The sequence below is a fragment of the Trachemys scripta genome, chromosome 12 (assembly GCF_013100865.1).
Source record: "Trachemys scripta elegans isolate TJP31775 chromosome 12, CAS_Tse_1.0, whole genome shotgun sequence".
In the NCBI taxonomy this organism is placed as follows: Eukaryota; Metazoa; Chordata; order Testudines; family Emydidae; genus Trachemys; species Trachemys scripta.
In genome coordinates, this window is record NC_048309.1 from 29,383,422 (window position 1) to 29,397,449 (window position 14,028).

Below are 14,028 nucleotides of genomic sequence, written 5' to 3' on the forward strand. Positions count from 1 at the left end.
GGGGACACTGGGATGGAGGAGAACAGAGGGTTGAAGCTAGGACTGGCTCAGCAAGGAGACTAGGAACAGATCTGAGAAGCCTGAGGAGTTGAGACTGGAACCGGCTTGGGACAAGGATCCGGGCTGGAGGAAGAGACAGGACTGCGACAGCTTGAAGAGGACTGAGCAAGAAGGGATATTTTAGAACAGAGGTTCTCTAACTGGGGGTCAGGACCCTTCAGGGGGTCGCAAGGTTATTACGTGGGGAGGTTGCGAGCTGTCAGCCTCCACCCCAAACCCCACTTTACCTCCAACATTTATAATGGTTTTAGATTAAAAACACTTCTTTATATATTTATAAGGGGGGGGAGTCACACTCAGCGGCTTGGTATGTGAAAGGGGTCACCAGTACAAAAGTCTGAGAAACCCTGTTCCAGAGCACACTCCCTTCCGCTGCCTAGATTGGAACCCAAGGTTCCCAAGTCTCTCCATCCCTCTGCTGTCAGCATATGTCTATGAACCTACTGGCCAAGTGTCCCATCCACCAAGTGCTGGTCCACAAACTATTCCTGCTCCCAGTTACTCTGTCCTCCAGCAGCAGAGCTCTGGGCAGGGATCTAAAGGCTCCAGCCCTGCTGATGAACTCTGGGGGTGTCCGTATGAGGACACATGATGAAAGTTGGTTTTTGGTTTTCTTTATATATATAAACCAAAAACCAACTTTCATCATGTGTCCTCATATGAAATTATCCACGTAAAAGCTTAAAAATGAAGTTGCAAAGTCAAGCACTCAAAAGATAGGAAAAGCCAGGATGAAGGTTGTTGGTCCAACCTTTACATGGCCCTCTTGTGCATATGCATTGATACTCTTTCAGTACATGATCACATACTATTTTTTCCCCACTGGACCCCTGCCTCGTTCAGCACAGAGGCAGAACCTCCTCTGGGGATGAGTCAGGGTTGTGTAATGAAAGAGGCTGTTGTCTGTGGGATCCTGCTTCATTTGTGGCAGACGTGGGAAGGTGTGATGCATCCTGGGGGTGCCCAGGGCTGCGAGGCACCTTGCTGCCACCTGCCCTTAGCCTGAGGAAGTGTTGTCTGTGCCTGCCAACGGTCAGCCCCCTGTCTCCACCAGCAACAGGCAACACAAGCACTCCCCTCTCAGCCTAGGCAGGCTCCGCTGTGCTTGTGCAGGTAAGCAACAGGCGCACTCCCACTCCTGAGTATTCCAAGCATCCCCATGCGATGTCCAGCCCCTGCTCCACTGGACGCTCACAGAATTACCAGACCTGTTGTTCCCAAAGGAACAGTACAAGCCCAGCTTACTAGTTACCCCTTAGGACACAGCTCCGCTTCATGTGCAGCACTGACACTTGCTTTCTTTATAAACAAATCTGTTTGTTTTATAAAGAATAGTGTGTCAAAGTATAGCAAACAAATGCTGGGATCAGAGTTACACATACAGTAAAATAATAACACACCTTCTAGAGCCTAAAACTGACCGAGAAGATGCCCTCTTGTCTAAAAAGGCCCTGCTTACCTAAAGTCCTCCTCACAGCTTTTTCAACCTGGATGGCTGAGACCCTCCTTTCATAAATCCAACCCTGCTGGCAGCTTGCTTCCCCTGAGAAAGGGTGCCAGGGCATCTTTCTGCACCTTTAGGTACACTGGGCCACCTGTAAACAGCATCCTCATTCCCAATCCTGTTAATTTCTTCTCCTCACATGCAAATAGACTCCCATTGGAAGACACACAATGGCCAGCCAGAGAGAGAAGTGTCTCTCACCTCCTGTCCAGTGGAACCTGTCTTAAGGCGTGTTATCTCTGGGTGAGCTGCCATTAACTGCCTGGTTTTAAGAACATAATTTTCTATATAATACATAGGCACACACATACTTTGCAGTGATTTAAGATGATCGCTGTGACAGGCTTTGAGCACAAACCATACATGGCCCTTTTTGTTAAATTTGAGTAAATACCAGACCCCTGAGGACCCCTGTAAGCCTTATGCACTCCTGTGCCCCTTGGCACCGAGAGGCCCTTGGGTCACAGAAGGTGTGTAGTGAATGAGGCTGGGCATTGCAGAAAGAGTAAGGCCAATCTCATGGTTAAAGCAGTGGGAATTGTATTCTCTCTGCCTCTACCACTGAGTTCCTGTGTGGTGCTGGGCAAGTTCCTTAAATCAGACCTGTCACAGGGATGTCACTAACTGTGATCCTCATTTTCTGTGTTCCCAACTTGAAACGCTGATGCCTGATTTTCAGAAGTGCTGGGCACTTGCAGCTGCAGTCGCTGGGAGCTGTGTTTGACTACATGAAGTGCTATACAATGCTGAGCACTCTGAAAAATCAGGTCCTCCATGTCTCAAATTGGGCATCCACAATTACTGGAGGATTTTTACCTTAATCTGTGTCTCTATACCCCATCTGTAAAATGGGATATTTATAATCTGTATTACAATACCAACCTCTTAGATGACCGTGTGTTAGGAAAATAAATTGTTTGAGGCGCTCAGTGCTATAGCGATGAGTGCCATAAGAAAACCCACGAGGAAATTAATAATTCTGTCTTCAGAGCAGGGCTTGAATAGTGCCCAGTAAGGCCTGGGCCCCACCTTGAACAATGAGAAATCAAAAGATGGAATCACTTCATTCAGTGCGCACTGTCCCTCCTGTGCACTGAATGGGGTCCTGTGAGTAAAACTGCAATTAGTCTGTATCACCTTGAAAAGTGCCAGTGTAGTCAGCGCCTCTCCTGCCAACATGGCTGCCGCCACTCGCCGGAGGTGGAGTCATGAAGCTGACTACGTAGAGCGTCGGCTTAGAGCATCTGCACCAGAAGTGCAGCGTTTCTAGTGTAGATGTACCCTGAGTGCTTTTCCCAGCCCTGAGGAAGAGCTCTGTATAGCTTGAAGGCTTGTCTCTCTCTCACCACCAGAACCTGGTCCAATAAGATACCCCCCTCCCCCACCCGTCTGTATCTTAACACACATGCAGGAGAGGGCTGATTTAGGGTTACCCAGGGAACCCTTCCTAACCTGAGTGTTTGACCTAGCAGCCTTTGTTCTTTTCCCATGGTTTGTGTAATATATATAATACTAATAATTCACTTCCAGTATTGATGGTATAATATTTACCTATAATCCATCTTAATGGATGTTTAAGAAATAAGTGTCCTTACCTGTGCAATTATTTGTATAGTAGTAAGTTAGCTGTTGCATCTAGCCACTGAAGTGCCTGGAATGGGTGCGAGGCACCAGAAAGAATCTGGGTCAGCAGCCTGCAACATGCGGCTCTGTTGGTTTCCCTACAGAATCTATCAGTGTAGGTTTTTGTACATTAACTCGGGTAAGCAAAGCCCCACTCCGGAGTCCCCTCAAACAGCTGTTATCCTAGGAGCAGGCTAGCAAGCTTGCGTAATAGCCTGTGTTCCTTACCTGAGACAACTAAAGCCATGTGCCTGGGCTGGGAGGGGACATAGCTAGAAGGGCCTGGGACGGTAAGGTGAGGCACTTGAATGGAAGAGGGAGAGACAGTGGAAGGATGCGGCGATGGGCAGGAGCTGAGTTTATCCTGCATGCAATTTCTTTGAGAAGTTTCTGATCTTTACTTCTGCTTGGCATTCCTTGCTGGAGCTGAATTACAAACTAAAACCAGTCTTCAAGCCTGTAGAGCGCTCAGTGCACAATGGAGCTCCTTGCAGTGCACAGGCATTGCATGGTCTTATCTGCTTGTGCAGTTAATACACAATGACTGCTTCTCGTTGTGTGCTTTAGTGTCTTGCTAGAGATGCTAGCACATCTCTGAAACTGCCATAGCATATCGCTCTGCCATTGTTGTGTTCCACTTCAGCTTGGCACATGGCTGTCCGTCCATCCTCTCTCTTGAAACTGACACGCTGGCATGCCTGGTCCTTCTCATGTAGGCACCAGCTGAGAGCGGTCTATGTGAGAGTACGGTATTGTCTGCCATAACCATTGCGTTGCTCTCTTGGTGCCTTGTCTGCCATATGAAGGAACTGACGGATCTATGATGTTAATGAAAATGTGCACTTAATCCAGTGCCTGCGCTGTGCATATGCAGCTGTTCAGGTGGAGGGTGACGGTGTCTCAGCTCCAGTTGGGCCTGGGGTTGAACCATATAACTGGTTATCACCAGTGCAGACTGCCTCAAGCTGCCTGACTCGGATACCATAGGAGAGCGTGCTTGTTGCGGTAGACCAGGCAAAAATCCCGCATGTGAACAGAAACAGAGTTCTCCGGATTGGTCCTGTTCGCTGTGTAAGGGAAGCCGTATGCTCCACTGTGCGCATGGCAGCACAACTTGCCTTTCCTCACAGCTGTCACGTCCTTGGCAGAAGCAGTGCCCCAGCCTGTGCCCTCCCCGCCCCCTGGCTTGCTCTCTGCATAAGGGGACAGAGCCATCACCTCAGGCCTATGTGGCTTTCTTTGTGTGGGCTGTTGGAGTACTCTGCCTCATGCCCACCTACCCTGCTGCCAACCTGCCAGGGAGTGGGAGCGGAGCTGTGCCACAGCAGGGGTAGATGCCTGCTACCCCGTTGTGAGCGAACAGGCCCTAGGAGACAGGACCATGCTTCGGACCTTAGAGTACTGGGGCAGTATGTTGGCTGCTCCTGCAGTCTGGGAGAGGCCTGTCGCCTTGTCTGTGTCAGCAGGTTCTGTGCATTGCATGCAGCTCTACGGCCTGTCACATAGAGACCTCTTCCTTAGGCAGTAGCCCCTCTGTCCTGTCAAATTAATCTTCACCCCGTGAAGCTCACTGCCAGTCATGCACACCCTGAGCTGGCTGCCATGCTCGGGCTTGTTCATCTCACTCTGGCCCTGTGTTTTTCCACCTGCCCACCTACACCTGGACTAGAAGGTGCACTGCTGGCCTGCTAAAGTCTAGTGGGGTAGGTCCATCTTAATGAGTCTCTCCATTGACCGCATGCACTGCAGGGATCCCTATTCCGCACCTTAATGCCTCCTACTGCAGTAGGTCTGGCAGTGGAGTTGGCTCCCCTTGCCATCCCCTTCTCAGTGCAGATCTAGTGGGACTGTTGCACCTTTTCTGCTTTCCTTGGCTGGATCCCCTCTACCATTGTCTGGTTGGAGGAGGAGGAGTTTGTTCTGTTTTTATAAATATTGTCTCCGCTGTGGGACAACAAGAAAGGAAGAGCCTTGTGGTTTGGGGTGCTATAAAAACAAAGTACTGCTTCCAATATTAATCTTTTATACAGATATGTTTTGGTGCAGGCTGGCTTCTGTACAGACAAGAACAGCAGTACTTGTGGCACCTTAGAGACTCAAATTTATTTGAGTCTCTAAGGTGCCACAAGTACTCCTGTTCTTTTTGTGGATACAGACTAACACGGCTGCTACTCTTGAAACCTGTACAGACAAGCATCATCTGGTTTGTGCTGGATACATTTCCATTGTGTGGGATAGCTTTCCTAAAGCTGAGTAGGAGTAATGGTAAACTGACGGTTATGATGTTGGCCTGGTGAGAAAATCAGAGCTGAATGTAAGATGACTTTCAGGTTTCTCTCTCCTTGGTGCACAGGAGAAGGGAGATCTGGTTCATGTTCATAGCTCATATTTTGGGGGCAACTCAGGTTCACGCTAATGAACTTCAGGGTTATTTGCGGCCTGTCACCTAATTAGACTTTCTCTCTCTCTCTCTCTCCACAGAGTTCATGTATTAGTTTTACCTACTGGAAAGAGACTGTATCTATACTGCTTAGTCCCGACCGGACATCACCCTGTGCCATAGTTAGCTATATTGACGAGGCGTATATGGACATTGACAGAGATTTTACTGAGGAGTGATTCTTCAGACTGGCTTCGAATGGACAGCGCTTGGAGGGTATCTGGCAGATGGATTTTCAGGGATACGTTGCGTAGTGTGTGTGTGTGTGTGTGTGTGTGTGTGTGTGCGTGCGCAGGCTTGGAACCATGGATGTTACTGCTTTGTTAAAGACTCTTTCCCCACCTCTGATCTCTGAAGGACAGGACTTCGTAAGCTATCTGGGCGACATATTCAGGGACGGAGCTTCCAGTTGTTTTGGGATAAAAATAATCACCTGCAAAAACTAGCCTTTTTCTGGCACCCCCAGTGTAGCGTGGCTAGACAAGGATACTCCACATTAGTTGTGGCTTCTCCTTGTGGCCACCCGAATTAGCAGGTTAAAAAGCACAGGAAAGGCCCCAGGCCGTCCAAACCAAGGCCTGATAGGCCAAACGCATGCAGATGTCCCCCACACATCTACTAGGCGCAGTCTTTTCAGGGTTGGGTGTGTCGGGCTGTGGGGATCAGGGTGGGTTAGATTGGGTGTGGTTTTGAATTCCTGGATGCTGTAGCTCTGTTCACCTTTTTACCATCCACTTTTGGATTGTTTGGTGATAAATCTGTTTAGCCCACGGCTGTCTGTCTGTGCTGTTCCATTAGGAGGTAACCTCTGCTCCTGCTCTCCTCCAGTGGCTCCTTCCTGTCGGAAGGGGTTCTACAGTGCTGCAGAGAGCAGCAACGTTTCAGTGAGGAGGAAATTGCAGTCTGGGGACTAGCTTTGACCAGGCATTAACACATTAAAATTGACTGATTTTTAAACTTGTGGCTTGTCCCTTCTTGGGTTCCTAATCTGGTTTTAAAATTGCCTTCAGGAGCACTGCTTTTGCTGCAAGGTTCTCCATCCTTGAACACGGCTAGTGCTAACTGGAAACCTAACACCGGAGTCTAAGCTTGCAGTCTTCAATACCTTGAATCCGCCTACCAACATTAATTTTGAAGTGCAATATTTACTTGTAGGTGTCAGATTTTTCCTCGAGTTGTTGTTTTAATCACAGTAACACTGCTAGATGCTGGGAATAAAAGACCCTTTGGTCAAAATCACTTTGTAAAGTACGTTTTTAAAAAACAAGTTTGGCAAAAATCTGTCTGCTTTGCCTGAGCTTGCGATTCCTAATCAACAGCATCAGACCAGGTCGTTCAAAGGCAGGTGCTGGATGTGGCCCGAGATTTCTTGGAATGAAATAAGTCAGTGCAGTGTTGAGCCGCTGCATTTAAAGCAAATCTCGTGCCTCTGTGGCTTACATTGAGACCCGTTTTCCTATTCTTCCCCCAAATTGTACATGTGAATTTTAATTATTTAGATGTTAAGTTTACACTAATATTTGGTAGCTCAGACAGCCACTGGGAAACATCCTTCAAACATATTGCAGTGAGTGCAAGTGAGGGTATCCCTGACTTGCAGTGTCCTCCCCTTCTGTGACCAGCACCTCCTTCCCCAAGACTTGATCTGCAACCAGAAGGAAAGGAGAGCAACTACAGTGTAGCCAGTCTGGGCACAGACACACAATGGTTGTCTTAACGTGTAGGACCTTTGCCAGCAAAGGGGATACAAATCTTTGGATCCCTGAAGCAGGGTTTGAACGTGCAGGGCAGATGGTCAGCCCCTGACATTGGATTGTACCGTCTGAAAAACTTGATTCTGAAGAGTGTTGACCTGCTTGTAATTGAAGTCGTCTTTGAAATGGCTACACTGTTAGAACTGAGTGAATGCTGCAATGCCCAGGCTAGTCTTAATCCGCCCCGTGCGGTTCACATTCAGGCTGACCGATAAAACGGAGAGTCAGGAGCAAGGGGCCAACAAGTTCCAAAACTGCTGAGCCAGTGCATCCAACTGGAGCTTTAACCGAGTTTATAAGGAGCTATTAATGTCTTCCCCCTGCGGGATTTCCTTCCCCTAGGGAGATTTTACTTAAACACACAGCTCCAGTAGATGCCATTCCTCCAAAACCAGTCGACACATTGGGAGAACCTTTTGCCATGGCAGCTGCAACTCTCTTCATCAGCTTTCCCTCGGGAGCAAATTTCTTTTCCATCTGTCCTTGTTTGTTTTTCTTGGGATATTTGTGGGTTTGTGAATCTTTGCTTATTCTTAACTGTAATAGATGTACACTTAAAAATAAATGCTTCAGATGAGAAGGCATTGAAGTTACAAGAATGCCTTTTCCCTAATCCAGCTAATTGTTACATCCAAAGATTGATGCTATAAATCTGCAGAGAATAGATTTTACTCTTAACTTAATCTGTGTATTTCTGGAACTTGCAGGTAGGGGCCAAGCTGTTTGCCCTTGTTTTAGACATCCCCCTCATCATGTGTTTTAGCAGCTCCAGGGACTGAGCTTGGAGCCAGGCTCTTTCATCACTTGGTTCTGATTGAACTGGCTTGGTTCGGACAGGTGCACAGAAGCAATCTCTCCTCCCGTGAAGGAGCTGAGCTGGTCTGGTCTCCCTGGAGGGAAGGCTCTGTCTGATTTATGTGAAAGGACAGAGGATCCTTCATAAACTGAGCGTTTCTAACAATTTTTTTAGCTTTATTTTAAGGCACTAAATAGGCTGGGGTTAAAGCTCACACTCCTGCTCTCTTGGCTTCCATGGAACTCTTCGTTGGCATTAGCCGCTCGTATAAACCTACCCTGCAAGTGGCCAGAGGTGGCTCGATCCTTCATTCCTACTGTGGTAGCAACCTGTTATTCAATGAAAATGTCTCAGAGGAATGGTGTGAGGGCAGGAATGTTAACGTGATGGACCAGAGAGCTCGCTGATGTTGCTGCTGTCGTTAGTGTGGTTTTCAGCAGCTCCGTTGGGACTGTTGGGGGTGGCGGTGGGATCCCAGCTGGTTAATGTTCCTGGAATTCTGCACTATCCCAAATGCATTGCTGAGGTTTTTGCTGCCCGGATTATTGCCATTTTACTAACTGCAAACAAGCGTATTAAATGGAAACTATTAAAGAACTCTATTTTAAAAGAAATGGGTGGAGAGATGTCTTTCTTTATATGGGTCTGGCCTACTGTGGTGATAGGATCTATGCCCCATCCCTGCTTGAGTGCAACGCTCCCTCTTAGGTTGTGGTCCTCTCCAAATGCCTGTGGGTTCGTTGGCATTGTGCTCGCTCTGGTGTTCGCCCCTGCCTTGGGTGCTCTCTCGGCTGAAGTCTAAACTCCCTGCTGGATGGTGGGTGAGTGTTTGACACTTTGACACTTTTGAACACTCATCCCTTGCACAATTTGGCTGTGCACAAGTTATGTAAACCAGGTCCAGACAGTCTGCATGCAGTTCAATGTACCCCATTTCTGAACCACTGGTGGGTAGGGCCTTATGCAGTGACCTTACTTGTCTAGAGCACCGTAAGCCTGCCCACTGCCTTGCACACTTGCAAGGCCCAGGGTGGTGACCCCAAAAAACTCACTGTCTAAACAACTGCCAACACCTGTGAACAGGAGAAAGCGCTTCTGAGCAATGGCTGTCTTGGAAAGTCTCCTGCCGCAGCGGCCAGGTGGGTGCGGGGAGAGGCTGAGCAAAGATGGGGGTAAATAAAGCCAGCTGCTAGGTGGGCCCTGAGGAGTGGGAGGCTGCCTCACACATAGGGGAAGGAGGGCTGTTTCAGGCACAGGGGAACACAAAAACTGGCTGAGCCTAGCAGGGCTCTTCTGTTGCCCTCTGTTTCTCCAGGGTTTTAAATGCCCTTGAGTGCTGCCTCCTTGGGAACTGCCCTGCAGAGCAGAGAAAGGGAGACTAAAGCCCTGCCCTCTTGGGGGCTGTCTACACTGCAACACCACACCCATGGCTGGCCTATATCAGACCTTCTGGCTCACGCTAGAGCCCAGGCTCTGAGCCTGAATGTCTCCACTGCAATTTAATAGCAACGTGAGCCTGCATCAGCTGCCACAGGCCAGTTGTGGGTGTTTTATTGCAGCGGAGCTGCACCCTTACTCTGCGTGGATTTGTCCATGCAGCCCCAGGAAAAGGGCCTGTTCAGCAGCGTCTCCCCACTCCTTGCAGCTGGAGAACAGGAGCATGGTTTGCAGTAGTTTCCCCTTCAATATCTGATCTGACTCTGGAATTGCAGCTTGGGAACCTCAGCAGCCCTGCGTTCCCCTCTCCCTCCAATGCCACTTGGGATTGTTCCCTCGCCCTGAGGACAGAGTCAGGCCAGGCTTACTGCAAAAAACAGTCTCGGGACGTGAACGTGAGTCACGCGTCTGAGATACTAGAACGTTGCCCCAGTCGCTGCCTTACTGTGTCCTGACAAAGGCAGCCTTGGGGCAGGGGTAACGGGAGCTCTTCCAACAATGGACCTGGCTCTGCACTGAAATAGCCACTCCTTTGGCTCCTCCTGGGGCCTGCTCCAATAACTGATCTTGCCGCTCCCCTGGCTCGTGTCCCCCTCGAGCAGCAGCAGGGCTGAAGCACCGTGTTGGGGAGCCAGCGTAGTTTGCTGAGCTGCTGCCAAAGTTGGGCCTGTTCTACTGAGGGTTGGGACTTCCCAGCCAGTGCTGCTCGTAGGGGCTAAATGACAGCTGGGGTTTGTTCGCCACAGGGATACGAACCTGGGTACTGGAGCTGGTCTGGGCGATCTAAACCAGAGTTAATGGTTAGTACCAAATTCTCCATGGTCCCGTCCTTTGCTCCCATGTCCTCCAGCGGGCTGCTCCCCGCACAGCCATGTGTGCTGTCAGGCAGCCCCCCACAGTCCCCTCTGGGGCTGATCCCAAAGGATAACTAGGTCCTAGCTGGTAGCAAACTCCCTGCCTCAGTTCTCCTTGCTGCCTAGCTCTTGGCACATTCCTCTCGCAGGCCTGCTGCCAACCGTTCTTGGGCTGATGTAAGCCCCTGTGCGCAGAGCCCCCCTGGGGCTTTCCTCCCACCCCACAGACGGCAAGGAGCCTGTGCTCTTTGGAAGCTGTTTATTCACTCAGCACAGAGATGCAATGACTGTTGCAGCCAGTTGCACCTAACACACAACAGGCAGGTGTGATGGTGGTGGGGCGGGTGCTGCGGCTCCTACTCCTCGTGCTGGCAACAGAAAAGAAACACGGACTCAGGATGTTTGCCTTGCTGGGGTGGAGCAGGGCGCAACCATCCTGCCAGCGGCAGCGCCCTCTGCAGAGGTCTGGGCCAGGCACCTCTCTGAGTCGAGGTACATGGCTCACTCCCTGGAGTGGCTGCTGTTCCCATGCATGGACCTGGCCCGATGCAGCAGCTCCTCCTGGCTGGTCTCAGCCTGGCCCCAGGGGGCCTGGCAGGTGAGAAGAGCGGGGGTCTGTGGGCCCATTTGATAAGCCTGCAGCTGTGGGACTTGCTGCCCATGGAGCTGGCTGTAGCCGCGGACAGCTTCTCTGCCCCTCCCCTTCCCTTCTCAGGGTCCACATCCGGGTTAGTTCGGGCCTCACTGGGCCCCCCCCCCGTGCTCCGCAGAGCCAGGCTCTGCAGCAAGTGCCTTACCTTGGAGGTGATGACGTCCCTGGTGCGGGAGCGCAGCTTGTTCACCTGCGTCTCAGCGATGTCGGCCCGCTCCTCGGCGTCATCCAGCTCGTGCTGCACCTTGCGGTACTTCACCAGGTTGGAGTTGGCCTGCTGCTCCTGCGCCCGGCAGTGCAAAGGGGGTCAAGACTCTCCAAAGACAAGCCATGGCCTGGACTGAGGTGCCAGCCCCTCACTTCCTGGGCAGCTTTGTACATCTCCCTCAACAGGGGGCGGTGCTGGGATCATAGGCCCCCTCCACAGACTGGGCAGGGCATTGGCAGGGCTGGTACAATTGTCCCCTCCGGTCCTGCCAGCATGCTCACACCTCTGCTGCAAGGAGGGCTCCCCACCGGAGTGGCGAGGACCCCGGCTGGCTTGGGCCTTGGGTTCGCTCTGGTCCCAGTGCTGGGCCATGGGGAAGCCCAGGCTATTCAGGAGCAGGCTGAGCCCTGGCAGGAGAGGGGTCCAGGCTCCAGCCCAGCAGGAGAAGGGCCAGGTGTGTCCTGCCTAAGAGGGCAGGGGCGTGGGATCTCGGCCTGGCACTTACCGCCTCCTCGAACTGGCGCTTGTAGCTCTTGACCTTGCTCTGCAGTTTGTCAATCAGGTCCTGCATCCGTGCCAGGTTCTTCCTGTCCTCCTCAGTCTGAAAGAGCCCAGCCAGGACTGCTAGTGAGTCGTCAGCCCCTGCCAGCCAGGCTGCTGCCTGCCCCTGGCCTGTCCACAGCTTCCCCTCCCCCACTTTCCCTTACTGGCTGATCCTCCCTCCCCATGGACCCACAGTGAAGATCCACTGCCACAGACCCCCACCCCCTCCCCACAGAGCCCAGGCTGCTCAGCCACTGCTTCCTACCCTGGGGCAAGGAGGAGGCCACCCCAGGGCAGCAGAAGTCAGGAGGAATTGGGGGACTAGGCCAGAAGCCCCATGTTGCCCTGGGAGGGCTGGAAGAGTCTGTGGGTTTTCTTGCAGGTGACGTGTGCTGTGCCCAGGGACTGGGGCCTCCTGCAGGGCAGGGGCTGAGGCTTGACACCTGGTGTGGGTGGGCCTTGGAGTCTTGTGTAGGGGCAGGCAGGTGGGGCTGGGAGCTCAGTACAGGGGATGGTGGCTGGGAGCCTGGAGGGGGGGGGGACAGCGGGAGCCTGGTGTGGGAGCAGGGGGAGGCAGAGAACTGGCTGTGGGGGTTGGTGGGAGGGGAGCCCTGCAGGGCTGTACCTGGTAGGTCAGCTCCTTGACCCTCCTCTCGTATTTGCGAATGCCTTTCTGGGTCTCGGCGTTCTTCTTCTGCTCGATGTCCAGCTCCCCCTCCAGCTCTCGCACCTGTGGGCAGAAGCAGGGCGGTCAGCTCTGGGCTCCCAGCTGCCCAGATCAGGCTGAGCTGGGAGGGCCAGGCCCTGGCCTGGCAGCGGGGGAGGAGACCCCACCTGAGCCCAGTCTGCACTTGGGGCCCCTGCCAGCACTTACCCTGGCCTCCAGCTTCTGGATCTGCTTCTTGCCCCCTTTCAGGGCGATCTGCTCGGCCTCGTCCAGGCGCATCTGCAGGTCCTTGATGGTCTGCTCCATGTTCTTCTTCATCCGCTCCAGGTGCGCGCTGGTGTCCTGCTCTTTCTTCAGCTCCTCCGCCATCATGGCTGCCTGAGGGGACCAAAGGAAGTGGGGGGTCTGTCAGTGCCTGGGCCGGGCCTCGTGCAATCAATCAGTGCCGCTGGCAGGAGTGCTGGAGAGGGATGCAGGCTCGTTGTCCATCCCACACCGGCTGCTGATCCATGACACCCCCTTCACCTCAGGTGGTACATGGAGGGCAGCAGTGAACCCCGAACAACCTGAGCTGCTGCCTTATTGTGAGAACCTCATGGAGCTCAATCAACTTAGCTTAACAAAGAGATGGTTCGGGGTGACTTGACCAGTCTGCAAGTACCTGCATAGGGAACCAATATTTAATAGTGGGCTCTTCAGTCTAGCAGAGGAAGGTCTAACAGGATCCAGGGGCTAGGAGCTGAAGCTAGACCCATTCAGACTGGAAATACGGCGGCAGTGTTTACCAGGGAGGGGAATTACCCACTGGAACAATTTACCAAGGGCCCTGGGGGAGGCTCCAGCACAGCAGGTTTTGAATCAGCACTGGGTGTTTTTCTACACGTTCTGCTCTTGGGGGGGTCCGTCTCTGGCCTGTTATACAGGAGCTCAGACAAGGGGATCACAGTGGTCCCTTCTGGCCATGGACTCTATGAATACCGGCCTGCTGCAGCACCAGGGTGCATGACCACGCAGGGCCTTTCCCTGAGGGCCCCGCCTGCTTGCTGAGCCTGCGGCCAGCACCCCCCCCCCTCACCGCTCCCTTACGTCGGTAATGGCTTTCTTGGCCTTCTCCTCAGCGTTGCGACACTCCTGCACGGCCTCCTCCACCTCTGAGCTCAGCTGGGCGAGGTCCGCCTCTATCTTCTTCTTGTGGTTAATCAGGCCTGTGTTCTGGAGCAGCAACAGGGCCGGGTTATTCGCGGTGGGATGGGACAGGGCTGGGGCTGTTTGCACAGGGGCAGGGTGGGCTGTTCAAATGGGGGTGGGTGGCACAGAGCTGTTTCCACAGGGCAGGCCCAGACTGGACTGGGCTGGGCAGTAGCAGGGCCTTGGCTGGTTCCAGTCACCTCCAAAGTCTCTGTCCTCACAGTGTGGAAGGGCCTGGAGCTTGGCCCTCGCAGCTCAGTGGCCCGGAGCGCTGTGCTGTGTGGGGTGAAGGGGCCCAGCAA

The 14,028-nt window shown here is 52.4% G+C and overlaps 2 protein-coding genes across 2 annotated transcripts in view; one reads left to right on the forward strand and one right to left on the reverse strand.

Annotated features, from left to right (window-relative positions):
* Nucleotides 1–8,791, forward strand: part of TRPC4AP (transient receptor potential cation channel subfamily C member 4 associated protein) — a gene marked incomplete in the record, with an annotated part of 81,072 nt that extends 72,281 nt beyond the window's left edge. Inside the window, 1 exon segment of the mRNA XM_034786632.1 lies at nucleotides 5,669–8,791. Within this exon segment, the coding sequence (XP_034642523.1) occupies nucleotides 5,669–5,806 (138 nt within the window).
* Nucleotides 8,792–10,712: 1,921 nt separating this feature from the next.
* MYH7B (myosin heavy chain 7B) overlaps nucleotides 10,713–14,028 on the reverse strand; it is a 45,013-nt gene continuing 41,697 nt past the window's right edge. Inside the window, exons 32-37 of the mRNA XM_034786972.1 lie at nucleotides 13,625–13,750; nucleotides 12,746–12,916; nucleotides 12,497–12,601; nucleotides 11,834–11,929; nucleotides 11,266–11,403; nucleotides 10,713–10,836 (exon numbers count right to left, since the gene is read on the reverse strand). Coding sequence (XP_034642863.1) covers nucleotides 10,825–10,836; nucleotides 11,266–11,403; nucleotides 11,834–11,929; nucleotides 12,497–12,601; nucleotides 12,746–12,916; nucleotides 13,625–13,750 — 648 coding nt within the window. The 3' untranslated portion in view covers nucleotides 10,713–10,824. The remainder of the gene's footprint in view (nucleotides 10,837–11,265; nucleotides 11,404–11,833; nucleotides 11,930–12,496; nucleotides 12,602–12,745; nucleotides 12,917–13,624; nucleotides 13,751–14,028) is intronic.